The 19529-nt window shown below is 40.9% G+C and overlaps 1 protein-coding gene across 7 annotated transcripts in view; it reads right to left on the bottom strand.

Moving 5' to 3' along the window:
- The window catches only part of mcc (MCC regulator of WNT signaling pathway), a 180499-nt gene that overhangs the window by 52061 nt on the left and 108909 nt on the right, over nucleotides 1-19529 (bottom strand). For 6 of the 7 annotated variants that reach the window (XM_072583840.1, XM_072583859.1, XM_072583850.1 and 3 more), the window contains 6 exons: nucleotides 15888-16034; nucleotides 15408-15497; nucleotides 13423-13571; nucleotides 8562-8702; nucleotides 6948-7048; nucleotides 1859-2042 (listed from right to left, as the gene is read on the bottom strand). In XM_072583840.1, coding sequence (XP_072439941.1) covers nucleotides 1859-2042; nucleotides 6948-7048; nucleotides 8562-8702; nucleotides 13423-13571; nucleotides 15408-15497; nucleotides 15888-16034 — 812 coding nt within the window. The remainder of the gene's footprint in view (nucleotides 1-1858; nucleotides 2043-6947; nucleotides 7049-8561; nucleotides 8703-13422; nucleotides 13572-15407; nucleotides 15498-15887; nucleotides 16035-19529) is intronic. The other variant, XM_072583876.1, reaches the window with a different exon arrangement.

The raw sequence follows: 19529 nt of genomic DNA, 5'->3' as shown, positions 1-19529 counted from the left end.
TAGTCAATAAAAAAATTGGTGGGATGGTAAATAGTGAGGAGGAGAGACTTAGACAACAAAAAGATTTAAATAGGCTGATCAGTGGCAAACGGAATTCAATCCAGATAAATGTGATAAATATATAAATAATAAACAAATACACTTGGGCAGGACAAACAAGGCGAGGAAATAAGTGATAAATGGTAGGACCCTGGGAAGCACTGAGGATCAGAGAAAGCTTGGTGGGAATGCTCATCGATTCCTTATGGGCAGGTGAATAAAGTGGTTAGAAAGACATATGGAACACATGCCTTTCTTGGTCGAGAGACTGAGTTTAAAGCAGGGAAGTTATGCTGGAACTGTATAAACATTGGTTAGGCCACAGCTAGAGTACTATATGCAGTTCTGGAATTCACATTATAGGAGGAATGAAATAACACTGGAGAGGGTGCAGAGCAGATTTACCAGATTGGGTAAACTGAGATCAGAATCGACTGAAGGAGAACATGACTGAAATGGCTACAACTATGAGGGGCAAAGATATGGCAGACAGAAATAAAGTTTTCCCTTTAAGGGAAGGATCAGTGACCAGGAGGCATAGATTTAAATTAAAGGACAGAAGATTTAGAGGAGATCTGAACAAGTGATTTTTCACCCAAAGGGTGGTGGAAGTCTGGAACGCTCGGCCTGTAAGGGCAGTTGAGGCATAAACCTTAACATTTAAGAAATATTTAGATGTGTACTTGCTAAGGCATACAGTGCTATGGGTCATGCCGCAAATTAAATTAGAATAATTAGTAGTTTTTATGGCCACAATGGGCTGAAGGGCCTTTCCTGTGTTGTAGATCTCGTGACTCTATTCCCACTTTCTCTATATACCCCTTGATGCCTTTAGTAGCAAAAAGTATATCAATCTTATTAGTGAACATTTTCAGTGATCTGGCCTCTTGGCCAGCATCTAGGTGAAGAAATATTTCCTCATCTCAGTATTAAGTGGCCTACTCTGTATCCTGAGACTGTGACCCTTGGTTCTAGATATCGTGAACAGAGCAATATCTTCTCTGTATGTAGCCTGTTTAGTCCTGTTAGAATTTTATACATTTCACAGAGGGGGAGGCAACTAAATGTTCCAGAGATATTGGTGAGCGCGCTGATCCTTGGATGACACATTATGTCTCCTTCTAGTTGGACGTCTAAGTATATTCCCTCTGACCTGCAGTGCAGTACGTGGCTAAGGAGAAAACAGCTGGTACAAGGCTTCTTCTCTTGTTCCTCAGATGAACATAGGAGTCACAGTTAAATTCCACTGTTAATTTGGGTAATAGCCAAGTTGAATGGTGAAACTTAATTTTGGATGCTACATCCAAAAAGTTTAAATAATTGTTTCAATATTGATTGTCTGAGAGATTTCTTAAGTAGCCAAATTAAAAGTAGCTTGTGGCAATTTACCCACACCAAACTGGCTCATAAGTTAGAAATTCACTTGTCAAGCAGTTGGAGCAGATTATCAGAAGACGTGCTGTGAGAACGAGAACCTTAGCTGCAACTATTCTCAGTTTGAAGACTTCTCAGCTTGTCAGTTTAATCGAAGTAGTAGTCCTTGCCGAGCTCTCACCTAATTAACCCTAGCTGGTTTGACACAGCTTGGGAAATATGGAAGGAATGAAGAGTTAAATTCTATGGTAACTGCCTCTGAAAAGTTTAATGACTTTCCTGAGGGGTCCACAGGATTTCTCTGCAAACCAGTCTGGGTTACACCTGGAAGTGAATAGGAGCATGCAGAATTCCTCACCAAAAGTCACTTTTCAGGGCTCTAATGCTCACCAACACTTGAGATTTCTTTGCCTTAATAGTTAACATTTTGCCCAATATTACTTACCTGGTGTGGCTGTGAGAAGACAGACTTTCCCAGGGCTGAATACTACATCCTGTTACAGTACATGCTCCACCACAGCTGCCATCAAGTTTCATCAGTAGTGCTTTTGCAGCATTCTCTGCTGTTTTCCTGCAGTCATGTGCTCTCTTTAACATCATTGTTATGTTTTCCTCACCATTTTGATCACCTATTCAGATGAGATGTCATTTACCTTGTTAATGACAACATAGTCAAAACAGCAATGATGTGCAGAATCACCAGAAAAATGTTTCAAATCTCAGATTCAGAATTGAGCTGCTTTCTCCTAAGTGATAAAACTTTAAACATTTTTTTTAAATTGAAGTTTTAACATGCTGTGAATGTCAAAATAAGAATAAACTGTATGGCCAAAACCTTTTATTTACTGGGAAAATCATTATACTGCATTTAAAAACTTCAGTGCAAAGCAACAACACCCAAGAGGTAATAAGTTGACAAAAAGGTATTTACAATATGAAAAGGGAAGGGGAGTGGACGAAGGTGGCAACTCAGCTCAGAGTATATTGGTGTAGAGCAATTGGCTTCAAAACAGTGGTGGCCAAGGTACAAGAGTAAAATTAACTGTATGATAGCATAAACATAGTTAAGATCTGATTCTCCACATCTTAGAGTTCATTTTGATCATTCAAGTAAAACCACTTTTTTTCTGGCAGTACCAAATTACTGAATTAGAGAAATAAGATGCTCAAATCAACTGGATGGAACCAATGTTTGTGCTTTAAACTGACCAATCCATCAAGGTGGTTTGCAAAATATGATATCAGTGGTTCTGTTAAATATTCAGCAAATTTTCCAAATGAGAAATCTCATTTGTACTCTTGTAACAGTACAAACTGTCGGATTTCAGTTTCTGAATTTTTCTCAAACATATACATGAAAGGGGAGGTGGGGCTTTAACACTTGAACATCATAAGGCAGCATACTCAATTATACATACAAAACATCAACATGAACTACACCCTCACCCTTCTTACAAGAACTCTTTATATTTTCAGTTTCTCCCACTCTGTTGCAGACTTAAATGCTTCAGAAGCTTCCTTTTTTCTTCAGCTGAGGACTTGTCTTTATTGAAGTGTCCATAACTCGCTGTTCTATTTCCTGTATTTCTGCTGTCAGCCCTTTGTCACCTTCCTGAAACCATGATAGGACTCCCTTTGTCCTAGCCTTTTACTCCACCAGCCTTGATAACTTTCTGTCATCACCAAAACATCTTCTCTTCATTCAGCATTTGAAATTGCCATTTCACTCAACACCACTCTGTCCCATTCCTCAGTCATTCCCAACAGTGCTTGCCCTTTCAATGTGAATGCAACTCCTCTCCTGTTACATCCTCCTTTCCTACCATAATGACTGATTCACTATGTGAATATACCTACTAGAGAAGGTGCAAAACTAGACATAACATATATTAGGTATAGACAGGATAGATCAAGTGAATCCTTAGAAGAGTATAAAGGCAGTAGGAGTATACTTAAGAGGGAAATCAGGACGGCAAAATGGGGACATGAGATAGTTTTGACAAATAGAATTAAGGAGAATCTAAAGGGATTTTACAAATATATTAAGGACAAAAGGGTAACAAGGGAGATAATAGGGCCCCTCAAAGATCAGCAAGGCGGCCTTTGTGTGCAGCCACAGAAAATGGGGGAGATACTAATGAATATTTTGCATCAGTATTTACTGTGGAAAATGACATGGAAGATATAGACTGTAGGGAAATAGATGGTGATATCTTGCAAAATGTCCAGATTACAGAGGAGGAAGTGCTGGATGTCTTGAAATGCATTAAGGTGGATAAATCCCCAAGACCTGTTCAGGTGTACCCGAGAACTCTGTGGGAAGCTAGAGAAGTGATTGCTGGGCCTCTTGCTGAGATATTTGTATCACCAATAGTCACCGGTGAGGTGCCAGAAGACTGGAGGTTGGCAAACGTGGTACCACTGTTTAAGAAGGGCAGTAAAGATAAGCCAGGGAACTATAGGCCGGTGAGCCTGACCTCTGTGGTGGGCAAGTTGTTGGAGGGAATCCTGAGGGATAGGATGTACATGTATTTGGAAAGGCAAGGACTGATTCGGGATAGTCAACATGGCTTTGTGCGTGGGAAATCATGTCTCACAAACTTGATTGAGTTTTTTGAAGAAGTAACAAAGAAGACTGATGAAGGGAGAGCAGTAGATGCGATCCATATGGACTTCAGTGAGGCGTTCGACAAGGTTCCCCGTGGGAGACTGATTAGCAAGGTTAGATCTCATGGAATACAGGGAGAACTAGCCATTTGGATACAGAACTGGCTCAAAGGTAGAAGATAGAGGGTGGTGGTGGAGGATTGTTTTTCTGACTGGAGGCCTGTGACCAATGGAGTGCCACAAGGATCGGTGCTGGGTCCTTTACTTTTTGTCATTTACATAAATGATTTGGATGCAAGCATAAGAGGTACAGTTAGTAGATGACACCAAAATTGGAGTTGTAGTGGACAGCGAAAAGGGTTACCTCCCATTACAACAGGACCTTGACCAGACGGGCCAATGGGCTGAGAAGTGGCAGAGGGAGTTTAATTCAGATAAACGCGAGGTACTGCATTTTGGGAAAGCAAATGTTAGCAGGACTCATACACTTGATGGTAAGGCCCTAGGGAGTGTTGCTGAACAAAGAGACCTTGGAGCGCAGGTTCATAGTTCCTTGAAAGTGGAGTTGCAGGTAGATAGGATAGTGAAGAAGGCGTTTGGTATGCTTTCCGTTATTGGTCAGAGTATTGGAGTTGGGAGGTCATGTTGCGGCTGTACAGGACATTGGTTAAGCCACTGTTGGAATATTGCGTGCAATTCTGGTTTCCTTCCTATCGGAAAGATGTTGTGAAACTTGAAAGGGTTCAGAAAAGATTGAGAAGGATGTTGCCAGGGTTGGAGGATCTAAGCTAAAGGGAGAGGCTGAACAGGCTGGGGCTGTTATCCCAGGACCGTCAGAGGCTGAGGGGTGACCTTATAGAGATTTACAAAATTATGAGGGGCATGGATAGGATAAATACACGAAGTCTTTTCCCTGTGGTCAGGGAGTCCAGAACTAGGGGGCATAGGTTTAGGGTGAGAGGGGAAAGATATAAAAGAGACCTATGGGGCAACTTTTTCATGGAGAGAGTAGTAAGTGTATGGAATGAGCTGCCAGAGGATGTGGTGGAAGTTGGCACAATTGCAACATTTAAGAGGCGTTTGGATGTGCATTTGAATAGAAAGGGTTTGGAGTGATATGGGCTGGGTGCTGGCAAGTGGGACTAGATTGGGTTGGGATATGTAGTCAGCATGGACAGGTTGGACCGAAGGGTCTGTTACCATGCTGTACATCTCTAGGACTCTATGACTACAATGGCCACACTCCTCCAGTTATCCATAGCATTTTGGATACCAGTCTTCAGCCAGTTCAATTCACTCCACATCATATCAACAAATGTCTGAAAGCACTGGATACAGCAAAGACTTTGGGCCCTGACAATATTCTGACAATAGTACTGAAAGACTTGTGCTCCAAAATTTGCCACTCCCCAAGACAAGCTCTTCCGGAATTACACAAAAAGCAAGATTAATCCATGCCAGCCAATTACTACCCCATCAATCTACTCTCAATTACTAAAATGATGGCAAGTGTGATCAATAATGATATCAACTGGAACCAGCTCAACGATAACCTGCTCAGGAACACTGTTTGGGTTCCAATAATAGGCATTCAGCTCCTAACCTCATTACTTATTTGGTTCAAACCAAATGGCAAAAAAAAGCTCGATTCCAGAGATGAGGTGAGAGCAAAAGCCTCAGACATCAAGGTTGCATTTAACCAAACTTGGCATCAAGGAGCTCTAACAAAATCAGAAACAATGGATATCTGGGAAAAAATCTCCACTGGTTGGAGTCTTACTAGTATATGGAAAGATAGTTGTGCTGTTGGAGATCGGTCATCTCAGCTCCAGGACATCTCTGCATGAGTTCCTCAGGGTAGTGTCTGTGGCCCAACCACCTTCAGCTGCTTCATCAATAATCTTCCTTCCATCATAAGGTCAGAAGCAGAGATGTTCGATGATTGCACAACTCAAATACTGAAGCAGTTAAATGTTCAAATGCAACAAGATCTGGACAATATCCTGGCTTCTGCTGACAAACAGCAAGTACGTCCACATCACAAAGATATCAGGCAACAACCACCTCCAATAAGAGACTATCAGGCCACCTCCCTCAGACATTCAATGGTGTGAACATTACTGAATCCACCAACATCAACATCTTTGGCGTTACCATTGACCAGAAACACAACTGGACTCGCCACCTAAAGTGGCTACAACTGCAGGTCAGAGATTAGGAATACTGAAGCAATATCGAGTTCAATATCTATAGGGTTTGAACTCTTCTATGCCCTAGTCCCCACCTCTACACACCAGACCTTATTATGTTAGAGTCTGCTATGACACACAACCCATTATTAACCACTAACAGTCTCCATTAACAGCTATTCAACCTCCTAGCCGGATCGTTATCCACTCCTTTGTCTGTCCAACTGTTCTCTATCTTTTTGGGCTCTTTCCCCACCTACTGTTTAGTCCTTGACCCCTCTCCCTACCATATCTTCTGCATAAAAACTACATTGTCCTAGCTACCATCAGTTTTGAGGAAGGGTCACTGGATATCAACATTAACTGTGATCTCACTTCACAGATGCTGCCAGACGTGCTGAGTTTTTCAAGCAATTTCTGATTTTGTTTCTGATTTAAAGCATTCCCAATACTTTCAGTTTTTATTGAGCAAGATAAACATATAATTGTCAGAGATGGAGCAACAGATAAAGTACTGCAACCTAGTGTTAAGAAGTTTGAAAGAGAACTTGCAGCAAGACAATCTGTATTGATATGCAGATTAAAAGACATGACTGATGCTGATGTTGTTATATAGCTTTGATATGCACAAAGGTGAGACTGAAATATTGTGCAAGTAACGAGGTAGTGGAAGCATGTATTGCATGCATAACTTTCAAAGATAAATACAAAATAATGCATGAATACTTTGTTACCCACCAACAGATCCAACACCTGCAGCTCTGAACTGTCCCAGAATGAGTCCTTGCTCACTTTCAGCCAGTGCCAGCAGTAATTCATAGGCTTCTATGCACTGTTCACTGGGATACAAACACACCAAGTATACATGTGAGCAATCATATTTTAAATTATTCACTCAAAAAAGATTTACTGCCAATGAAGTATTTCAGAAGTCACACAACACCAGGTTATAGTCCAACAGGTTTATATGATATCAAAACTTGTGATTTCAAATAAGATTGTTGAACTATAATCTGATGTCGCAGGACTTCTGGCCTTACCCACCCCAGTCAATGACACCTCCACATAATGAATTACTTGTAAGCCATTATTACTGTTGCTGCAGTGCACTAAATGATCAGTTCATGTGCACTGGTTATGTTTGATAAACCAGCGTTGATCATTACTCCCCTTCTCTTCTTCCAGAGAAGTCATGGGATTATTTATTTCCATACTGAGAAGGAATACTGTATCTTGATTGGGTATCACACGTGGAAAACGTGTGACACTCCGATGGAATTACACAGAACTTTCAGCATAGACAGCAGTGGAACTTGGACCAATAACTTTTGATTCAGGTGCAAGACTTTCAGAACCAAGCCAAGCAGATATTTTATAACATAAACGCATTAGAAAGGTAGATCAAAAAGGAATAGAAGGATACAATAATTTCATTGGTTAATTTAACAAACCGCTAGAATGTTCTATGGAATAGCCAAAATTGATTCACTAATTCACAGGGAACACATTCAGAAAACAATGCATTCTAATTTCGATGGATTCCAATTCCTGGTTCCAAAGATGATTCATAGTTGATTTAAAACATTCACTGTTTTTCTCTCTCCACAGATAGTGCCAGACCTGCTGCGTTTCTCCATTACCTACTGTTTTTATTTCAGATCTCCAATATCTTCAACATTTTGCTTTTATTAAACAGAATATTTTAAAACTGCTACGTTAAATAAGACATTTCAGATTTGTCACATACTATTCGCTGCAGTATGTGAAATATAGAGGTCTGCATATCTTCTGACTGTTCATTTGCTACTGAAGAACAAACAACATAACCATAGAATCAAAGCTAGAGCAGAAAAAGATGCCTGTTAGCCTGCTTGGGTCTGTGCAAGAGCAACTCAGCTAGTTTCACACTCCCATTTTTTCCTTGTGGCCATATGGCTCTTTTCTCTTCAGCTGTATATCCAATTCTCTTTTTTTTTAAATCCACAACAGAATCTGCCTTCACCACCACCTCAGGCAGCGCATTCCAAATTCTTACCATGCATCTGAAACTTTTTTTCTTCATGTGGCTTTTGGTTCTTTTGCCAATCACTATAAACCAGTATCTCAACCCTTCCAGCACCAGGAATGAGTTCTCATCTACTATTTCATTCCCTTCAGGAACTTGAGGGGGGGGGGGGGGGGGGGGGGAGAAGAGGGGTGCGTGCGTGCGTGCATGCATGCATGCATGCATGCGTGTGTGTGTGCGCGCACGTGCAAGGGTAAGAACCAAAGATTCAAATAAACAATTTAAAACAAAAACAGATACATTAGTGAAGCTAACAGCATGAATAAAACTAGTTTCAGTTCATTTACCTGTACTGTAGTGCAAGTCTTAACGCCGTGCTATTGGATTCATATTTACCAACGAGCATACTCATTCTTTCAGCATTGCTTTTGCACTCTTCCAGTGTTATAGTTAGGAGATCATTCTGTGATTTTAGATGCTCAATTCGACTACAGAAAAAAAAAAGACAAAAGCTAACTTTATAAATCAATTGAATCAATAAAATGTTTTAACAGAAACTGATAAGTTATGGAACTGTGAACAGAGGGTGTGACTGCAAATCACAACAGCTTACGTTAAAAGCTTTTTAATGTAGTGAAATAACTGAAATAAACTTTACAGCACAAAAATAGGCCATTTGATCTGCCATGCCTGTATGGACTCTTTCAAAAGCGCTATTCAACAAATCATTCCCCCAAATGCTGCAAATTATTTTGCCTCTAAAACATGCCCAATTACCTTACAAAGGTTCCTTAAGAACATAATTCCTGTACTGTCATTAGTACATTCCAGGCAACAAATCTGAACAAAGTTCTCAATTCCCCTCCAGATCTTTTATTTTAAAACCATGACAGTGGATAAGTGACCCACTTAACAGAGGAAACAACTTCGCCCAACCTACTCTTCAAATCCTGTCAAATTTGTGTAGTTCTATTTAATGTTCTCTTAACCTTCTCTGCTTTAAGGAAACCAATTCCGGTTTTTCCTGACTGAAAGTTGAATTCACTCATTCCTGACAGTTAATGTCCACCATGTCCTCTTAAAACCTCAAGATATGGAGCCCAGATTTGCCCACAAATCCTTAGCTGAGGTTCGTAAATGTTTAACATGACTATCTTGTTTTCCTATTTACTGCCTAAGTATGCCATACAGTTTTTTTTAAACTGCCTTATTAACTTAGGGATGCCCATGGCTTATTGGCACTTTCATTGGATGAGTAACCCAAAGATCCAGTCTAATGCTCTGGCGACACAGATTCAAAGCAAGTTCAAAATTTGAGTTCAATTAATTAATTTGGAATTAAAAGCTTGTCCAATGGTGACCATGACATTGTCAACTGTTGTAAACACCCATTTAGTACACATGCCCTTTAGGGCCATCCTCATCTGATCTGCCTACATAGGACTCCAGATCCACAGCAATGCGGTTGACTCTTAACTGCCCTCTAAATGAAACACCACATCGTATATAACAACAAAAATGTCTGATAAAAGTTACAAATGAGATAGATACTGGGCACATGGCCAAGGCATTAGATATGACAATGGCACAAACAGCCCTGTGACCAGCAGCATTCTCCTTACTAAAACTTGGGGAATCATGCCAAACTTGGCAGAGCTGTCCCACAGACAAAACAAACATTAGTTTGATATAGGCATTCTCAGAATCGCACTTTCCAATGCTGCAGGTACTAGCATCATCGGTGATCTCTCACAGGCGAGGATGACTCTCTTCCACTCTCAGGGTGAGCCTTTAATTGGCTCCACAGACCAATGTGGCAACCGCAGGTTCTGTACACACAGGTGGTCTTCACAGGAAGGGGGAGTGCAGCAGAGCACTCCTTTTGCTGTTGTCGCCTGGCTTCCATTTTTCCTCCCAATGGTAAGTCTCAGGAGCTCCATGCCTTGCCCGATTCTTCTCCTCCTCCACTTTGGACAATCTTGGGCCAGTGATTCCCTGGTGCCCGTGGAAATGCTACAGGTCACTAGTGAGGCCTTGAGGGTATCACTGAAGCATTTCCTCTGTCCACCTGGGGCTTGCCTGCCATTTCAAAGCTGAGAGTAGAGCACCTGCTTGTGGAGTCTCATGTCAGTCATGCACACAACATGCCCAATGCATCGTAGTCAATCAGAGGTGGTCAGTGTAGTGATGCTGGGAATGTTGGCCTGGTCAAGGACTCTGGTGTTGGTGTGTTTTTCTTTCCAGTGGATTTGCAGGATGTTATGCAAGCAGAGTCTGTGGTACTGCTCCAGTTCCTGGAAGTGTCTGCTGTAGACAGACCACATCTTAGAGCAGTATAGGTCAGGAACCACCACAGCTCCGTAAACCATGATCTTTATGTTAGATCTGATGTTACTGTTCTCAAACACCCTTTTACTCCAGTCTTTTGGCACCTCACCTGTTGCTATCAATGAATCAAATACCTCAGCAAAAAGCCAAGCAATCACTTCCCTAGTTTCCCCAAAGTTCTAGAGGATATATGATCAGGTCTCTGTTTTATCCAGCTATGTGTTTTAAAGACATACAGCACCTCCTATGTATTATGATCATTTCTCAGGATATCACTATTATTCCTCCATGTTCTATACCTTCCATTTCCATATGCACGCACAATACTCATTCAATATCTTACCCCATCTCCTGTGGTTCCACACATAGGCAGCCTTGCTGATATTTAAGGGGCCCTATTCTCTCCTACTTACCCTTTTGTCCTTGATTTACTTGTACAATCCCTTTGAATTCTCCTTAACCCTATTTGCCAAAGCTATCTCATGTCTCCTTCTTACCCTCCTGATTTCCCTCTTAAGTATACTCCTACTGCCTTTATACTCTAAGGATTCACTTGATCTCTGCTGTCTATACCTGCTATACGCTTCCTTCTTACCCTTAACGAAAACCTCAATTTGTCTCATCATTCAGCATTCCTTCACCTACCAGCCTTGCACTTCACCCTAACAGGAACATACTGTCTTTGGACTTTTGTTATTTCATTTTTGAAGGCTTCCCATTTTCCAGCCATCCCTTTGCTGGAAAAAGTCAGGCCACAAAAAAATCTTTTGAAAGTTCTTGCCTAATACCATCAAAATTGGCCTTCCTCCAGTTTAGGACTTTTAGATCTGGTCTATCTTCTTCCATTACTATTTTAAACAGGAATCATGGTCGCTGACCCAAATGTGCTCCCCACAATGAGACCTCAGTCACCTGCCTTATTTCCCAAGAAGAGGGCAAGTTTTGCAGTCTCTCTAATAGGTACATCCAAATACTGAATCAAAAAAATTTTCTTGCATACTTAAATTCTTCTCCATCCAAACCTTTAACATTATGGCAGTCCTAGCCTATGTTGGAAAGTTAAAATCTCCCAGCATAACCACCCTATTATTCTTACAGATAACTGCAATCTCTTTACAAGTTTGTTTCTCAATTTCCCACTGATTGTTGAGGGGGGGCAGGGAGTCTATAGTATGATCCGAATAAGGTGATCATCCTTTTCTTATTTCTCAATTCCACCCAAATAAATTCCCTGGACGTATTCCCAGGAATATCCTCCCCAAGTACAATAATGTTATCCCTTATCAAAAACGCCACTCCCCCTCCTCTCTTGCCATTTCTTTATTAGATTACTTACAGCGTGGAAACAGGTCCCACACCAACCCTCCGAACAGCAACCCACCCAGACCCATTCCCCTACATCAGTAAGATTGACCATCGCACAATCCCTATGGTGATAAAGTCCCACCTTCATACTGAACATTTCCATCATTTCATACCATACTGTCCCGAATGTGACAGATTTTGAACAGATCCAACACCTCAAAACTAGCAATGAGATGAGCTATCAGCATTGTATTCAGTTTGCAATCTCATAGCCCAGCATATCCCGTACTCTGCTATTACTATCAAGCCAGGGAATCAACCTTGGTTTAATGTCAACTACAAGAAGATATGTCAGGGCTAGTACTAGTCTTACCTAAAATTAAGTGCCAACCTGCTGAAACTACAGTACAGGATTACTTGCAAGCCAAGCAGCTTAAGCAGCATGCAAGGGGCGAGTTAATCGATACTATAACCAACAGCTCAGATTTAAGGTCTGTAGTCCTGCCATATATAGACATAAATGGTGTTGAGCGCTAAACAATCCACTGGCGAATGAGGTTTCTTAAACAATCCCCACCCACATCAGTGCAATAGACAAGACTGAAGTCTTTGCAAGAAATGCCAAGGAGGACGTTTACTTCAGCCTCCTCAAGACCCCCAGTATCCCTTCAAGCAATTCGATTTACTCACACAATACTAAGAAATGGCTGAAGGCACTGGATACAGCAAAGACAAGGGCCCTGACAACATTCCAGCAACAGTACTGAAGATTGTTCTCCAGAACTAGCTACATTCCCAGCCAAGTCTTCCAGGGCTAGCTGAAATCTATCCAGCAATGGAATGTCCTTTGCACATAAAACAGGACAAATCCAATCTGGTCAACTACCCAATCAACCCCATCTCAAAACAGCAGCAAAGTGATGGAGGGGTGATTGACAGTGCTATCAGGTGGCAATTCTCAATACCACCAACTGCAAGCTCCCCTTCAAGGCACATACCATCTTGGTTTAGAACTATATCATGATTCCTTCACTACTACTAGGTAAAAATCTTGGAACTCCCTTCCGAACAACACAGAGTGCACCTGCACCAGTTCAAGAAAGCACACTACCATCTATACGCTAATTGATGGTTGGCAATAAATGCATCACATGTCAGATATCAGCCAATTCAATTTACTCCCCTAGCCAAGCTTTTCCAGTACAAGAATGAGACTGGCATCTACCTGGCAATGTGGAAAATTGCCCAGTCACCTCCTGCCCAATTTGGCTTTCAGTCTTCCCATTTGTCAATCAAGTAAATGATAACCTATTCCTAAACCTTTGTTAATAGGTGAATTTATTGATAGATATGCACTATTCTCACTTCTTCCCACTACCACAAGAAAGCATGATGCAGTATTGCCCAGATAATTAACAGCAAATATCATTTATGAAACTGAAAGGGGGTCGGGGAGTACCTTGCTATTTTGTGTTGCCACAACATTCTGTTTTATCAGCCATGTCACTGGCATTGCCTAACTAAAAATAATCATCTTCTCTGCCCCTCTTAAAACAAGTGTTATGAGAGCCTTACCTGTTTAACCTTTCAGTTTCCACTTCAAATTCACGGATCTTGCTTTCAGAAATAGCTGAACCATGAGAGTACAGAGTTTGAAAGATTTCTTGGATATTGGAGCAGTCTTGCAAAGAATGGGCTAGATGTTCTGCTACACTGCTGGACACCTGTGCAAGGGAGAACCAACAAAATTTATGATATTTGTGAAGTAAGCCATTTCATGTTGATGTATGAAACCTTATTGAAAAGTAACAAGCATAGTCGACTGGTTGAAGAGCAGCATCACTGAAGGTGAAGGGGAGTTACTGTAAAACACAGTCAAAAATTTCATTCCAAAATATGCATAAAATAAAAAATTTGAAGAAAAGTAATTATTCATTCCAACAATGTTTCATTAGTCACTGATACTGCTCCAGAAGTGAGTCTGATATCTGATGGCCATTACATTTCAAACCTGAAGCTCAGGATGCTCCAAATCCTTCTCCATGAAAACTTCTATGGAAGTTCCTCCCTAAACCTTGATTTCTGCATAACTTTATTTGTTCACGAGAAGATGTCATCACTGACTGGATTAGCATTTATTGAACATCATCTCTAGTTGCCCTTGAGAAGTTGGTGATGAGCTGCCTTCTTGAACTGCTCTAGTCCACTTGGTTGGCCCACAACACTGTTAGGGAGGAAGTTGCAAAATTTTGACCTTGCAACACTGAAGGAATGGCAATATATTTCTAAGTCAGAAGTGTAAGTGGCTTGAGGGCTACTTGCAGGTAGTGCTCCCATGTGTTTACTGCCATTGACCTTCGAGATGTTAGTGGTTGTCAGTTTGGAAGGTGCTAAGGAATCTTGATGAATTTCTGCAATGCAACTTGCAGATGGTACACACTGCTACTATTAGCCTCAAGTGGTCAACTTTTATCATCATATGCAATACTTTAAAAAGTGTAATTTAATTTGTAATAATAAAAGTTCAAATGCTCTACCCCTTAACACATTCTTTCTTATCAAATTAAGTTGATTGTAAGAATTTCTTCAATCTCAACCTCAACAAATAAGATTGCCTGTTTGAAATACTCTTTAGGTCTTTTAGATTCTATTAGATCTGTTTATTATTATTTTCTTATCATGCAGTAATCATTTAAGGCTGAAGATCCAGGAATGGAGAGTGGCACAATTCAGGTCAGTAATCACCAGAGAAGAACAAACATAAATGAAAGCAGAACCCACTGGTTTTCCAAGCAATTTTTTCTGACATAAACTTGGTAGTAAGATTCAAACACCTTTTCTTACCACTACTTCTCAAAGCTACAGTTTTGGTGGCTGGAGTGAAAACAGGATGGTCTAAGAGTTGCCAGGCTACAACAAGAATTTTGCTCAGTATAAAAGGGAGGTTTAGCTGTTTCAACAAATGCTCAGAGCAAGGAAAATGTGTATTATTGATGCTGCAGAGCTAAAGTAACTGTTTCCAAAAGACAGCAAATCTCTCCAACTACAGGACAATATTACCATAACAGGATCTTTTTTTTAAAAAAAAGAGCTAACGTTTCCAGTATTTTCTCCTTTGCTAATTGTGGCATCATTCACATTTCCTGCCACTTCCGGGAGGTGGGTTCCTTTATAAAAGCATGCACCAATCACTACATTGCTTTAAATAGTCCTTACAATTTGGGACAGAGCTGGTTCTTCCCAAAGGATGAATAGAGATTCTATTCTACGGCACTTTCAATCGCTGCACACAATATTTTAGCCTATCTAGAATATTTTTGTTTAGAATATTTCTATTAAGAGTTCAAATAAATGGATGCAGATCTGCACTTTCAAACAGTCAGGAACTATGAACATTACAAGCTATAAAAATATGATTTCATTTCCCTTCATCTGGCACTCAAAGAAATGCATGGTCAATTAGCACTTCGCCAGTGAATGGATTTCATCGGCTGAATTATGACATTACCAGATAATTAAAGACAATTAAGAATGGTTATCTCCAAGTTTTAAATACTTACTCCAATATTGCTGATCTCTGAACCCAGAACTGGCCGATCTGAAGAGGAAGATTCCGACCTTGTCTTTGACAGTTTTACTCGTTCAGCCACCTACCAATCAGGCATGACCGTCAGAATTAGTAATTGCCCTGCACACATTTCAAAAACTGCCACGTTATAAAACTAATTAATTTACTAACATATTCAAATACACCTTTAAATTGAAACCCTTGCGGCATGGTAGTATCCCTACCTCTGAGCCAGTAGTTCCAGGGTCAAGATCTACCCGCTCCAGAGGTGTGTAATAACCTCTCTGAACAAGTCATTTACAAAATACTTTTTAATACCTTTAAATCTACCCAAAAGCCTCTGAATAATGGGCAGGCTATCTCCATATTCCAAAGCATATCTACGTGCCTTTATATTCTAAAATACTCTCAAGAGGACGCAACTAAGATTTCCCAGCTAATTACTATCAGTTGTAGACCGATAGTGACTCACCTTCGCAATAGGGAAATCATTGCTGCTACTGCTGGTGCTGAGCTCACCAGTACTGGGATTCACTGGTCGATTGGTTGCAGTCAAACGATTTGGACTAACTGGGCCAGTTGCTTGTATGCTTTGTAAACGCGTCTGCAGCTCCCGAACCTGAATCAAATGGGACAGAAAAGGAAAACCCAATGCACGGTTAGTGATGTGTCATCACAAATTTAACGAAGTTATTTCAAAACAGCATAAATAAATAGGTGTTCAATTGTAATTCTTCAAAGGATAGTATACATTATTTAATGATTGCCACTTTATTTTGCAATTAGAATTAAAATTTGATTTTATTGTCTTGTGTACTCAACCAAGGCAGGGCGCAAGCTTAAAGGGTTTTTTTTCCTGTGGGTTTGAACTTCGGAGGTATAGTTGCACTGTGGGACTATTGAATCCTGTCAACACTTGCCTGCAGATTCAACAACAGCAATTTACAATCTCACCGGATTTTAAATGCCCAAGGCGCTTCACAGGAGCCTATTAAGAAGCCAAATGTAAAACTGGACCATATGAGGCCGATGTTGATAAAATGGTTTTAATGGGTGACTTAAAAGAGAAAAGGAGCATAGGTGGCTGAAGAGATTTAGAGAGAAGGTTCCGGAGCTTAGGTTCTAGGTAAGGTATCAAGGGTAAAATTATCAAATATTGAGGCGGCTCAAGAGGGGGAAAGAGATATTCACAGATCTTTGGAGAGTTTTGGGGCTGGAGAGGATTAAGGAGTTTGGGAGAGGTGGGCAGCAGATGGATTTGGAAATATGAAAATTTTAATATCCTTGAGTTGATTGACTTCCAGCCACAGAATATCAGAGAGTCAGGCTCTTCAGCCCACCATTTCTATGCCAATCAAATACCAAACATTAATCCTACTTATTTGCACCTGACCAAGAGCCTATTATGCCCTAGTAATTTAAGAGCTCACCAAGATGCTTCTAAACGTAGAAAGAGTACTTGCCTCCACCACCCTCTCAGGTAGCGCAATCCATATTTTCTCAGATCACCTCAAAACCACTTACTCCTCACATTAAAATTGTGCCCTATGGTCTAATTTACATCTGTTATGGGGAAAAGATTCTCACATCTTACCCTGCCTCTACCTCTCAATTTTGTCTAGGTTCATCAGATCCCCTCATCAGTCTTCCCTGCTCCATGGAAAACATACCCCAGCCAAACTAGTTTCTCTTCATAATGGAGACTTTTCAACTCAGGTCAATATCCTGATTAATTTCTTCTGCACCCTTTCCAGTGCAATCACTTCCTTCTGACAATGTGGTGACCAGAAATGCACACAGCATTCCATCTGTGGCGTAAGTCATAACAAAACTTACTTGCGCCACTATCGTACAGCTCATCTAATGAAGGCAAATATCAAATATACCTTTTACATCATTGTCTACCTGTGCTGATACCTTCTAGGATCCATGGATGCCACGATAGCTCAGTGGCTAGCACTGCTGCCTCACTTTTCCAGGGACCCAGATTCTATTTCAGCTGTCTGTGAAGAGTTTGTATGTTATAAAGTCATAGAGATGTACAGCACAGAAACAGACCTTTTGATCCAACTCATCCATGCTGACCAGACAGCGCAACCTAATCATCTCATTTGCCAGCACTTGGCGTATATACCTCGAAACCCTTCCTATTCATATACCCATCCAGACGCCTTTTGAATTTCCAATTGTACCAGCCTTCACCACTCCCTCTGGCAGCTCATTCCATTCACGCACCAACCTCTGCATGAAAAAATTGCCCCTTAGGTCTCTTTTACATCTTTCCCCTCTCACCCAAAACCTATGCCCTCTAGTTCTGGACTCACCCATCCCAGGGAAAAGACTTTGTCTATTTATCCTATCCATGCCCCTAATGTTTTTATAAACCTTGATGAGTCACCCCTCAGCCTTCGATGCTCCAAGGAAAACATCCCCAGCCTGTTCAGCCTCTCCCTATAGCAAAATTCTTCTAACTCCGGCAAAATCCTAGTAAATCTCTTCTGAACCCTTTCAAGTTTCACAACATCCTTCCCACAGGAAGGGGACCAGAATTGCACGCAATTTTCCAACAGTAGAGGAACCAAAGTCCTGTACAACCACAGCATGACATCCCAATTCTTATACTCAATGGTCTGACCAATAAAGAAAAGCATACAAAACGCCTTCTTCACTATTCTATCTGCCTGTGACTCCGCTTTCAAGGAGCTATGAACCTGCATTCCAAGGTCTCTTTGTTCAGCAACACTCCCTAGGACCTTTACCATTAAGTGTATAAGTCCTGTTAAGATTTGCTTTCCCAAAATGCAGCACCTCATATTTAAATTATCTAAATTAAACTCCATCTGCCACTCCTCAGCTGATTAGCCCATCTGGTCAAGTTCCTGTTGTAATGAAGGTAACCTTCGCTGTCCAATACACCTCCAATTTTGGTGTCATCTGCAAACTTACAACTATAACTCCTGTGTTCACATCCAAATCATCTATCTATATGACGACCCAGAACCGATCCTTGTGGCACTCCACTGGTCACAGGCCTCCAGTCTGAAAAACAATCCTCCACCACCAGTCTTCTACCTTTGAGCCAGTTCTGTATCCAAATGGCTAGTTCTCCCTGCATTCTATGAGATTTAACCTTGTTAACCAGTCTTCCATGGGGAACCTTGTCAAACACCTTACTGAAGTTCATATAGATCACAACTACCACTCTGCCCTCCTCAATCTTCTTTGTTACTTCTTCAAAAAACTCAATCAAGTTTGAGACATGATTTCCCACACGCACAAAGCCATGTTGACAATCCGCAATCAGTCCTGGTCTTTCCAAATGCACGTATATCCTGTCCCTCAGGATTCCCTCCAATAACTTGCCCACCACTGATGTCAGGCAGTTCCCTGGCTTGTCCTTACCACCTTTCTTAAATAATGGTACCACGTTAGCCAATCTCCAGTCTTCTAGCACCTCACCTGTGACTTTTGATGATACAAATATCTCAGCAATGGGCCCAGCAATCATTTCCCTAGCTTCCCACATAGTTCTAGGGTACACCTGGGGATTTATCTACCTTTATGCATTTCAAAACATCCAGCACTTTCTCCTCTGCAATATGGACATTTTTCAAGATGTCAGTAACTATTTCCCTACATTCTATGTCTTCCAGTTCTTCTCCACAAATACTCATTCAGTATCTCCCCCATCTCCTGTGGCTCCATACAAAGGCCGCCTTGCTGATCTTTGAGGGGCCCTATTTGCTCCCTAGTTACCCTTTTGCCCTTAATGTATTTGTAACAAGCCTTTGAATTCTCTTATTTGCCAAAGCTATCTCATGTTCCCTTTTTACCCTCCTGATTTCCCTCTTAAGTATACTCCTACTTCCTTTATATTCTAAGGATTCTCTCAATCTTTCCTGTCGATACCGGACATATGCTTCCTTCTTTTTCTTAACCAAACCCTCAATTTCTCTAGTCATTCAGCATTCCCTATACCTCCCAGCCTTTCCTTGCATCCTAACTGGAATATACTTTCCCTGGATTCCAGTTATCTCATTTCTGAAGGCTTCCCATTTTTCAGTCATCCCTTTACCTGTGAACATCTGCCCCCAATCAGCTTTTGAACGTTCTT

Source organism: Chiloscyllium punctatum, chromosome 2, assembly GCF_047496795.1.
Source record: "Chiloscyllium punctatum isolate Juve2018m chromosome 2, sChiPun1.3, whole genome shotgun sequence".
In the NCBI taxonomy this organism is placed as follows: Eukaryota; Metazoa; Chordata; class Chondrichthyes; order Orectolobiformes; family Hemiscylliidae; genus Chiloscyllium; species Chiloscyllium punctatum.
The sequence above is the reverse complement of the archived record's forward strand: the minus strand, read 5'-3'. Positions and strand labels throughout refer to the sequence as shown.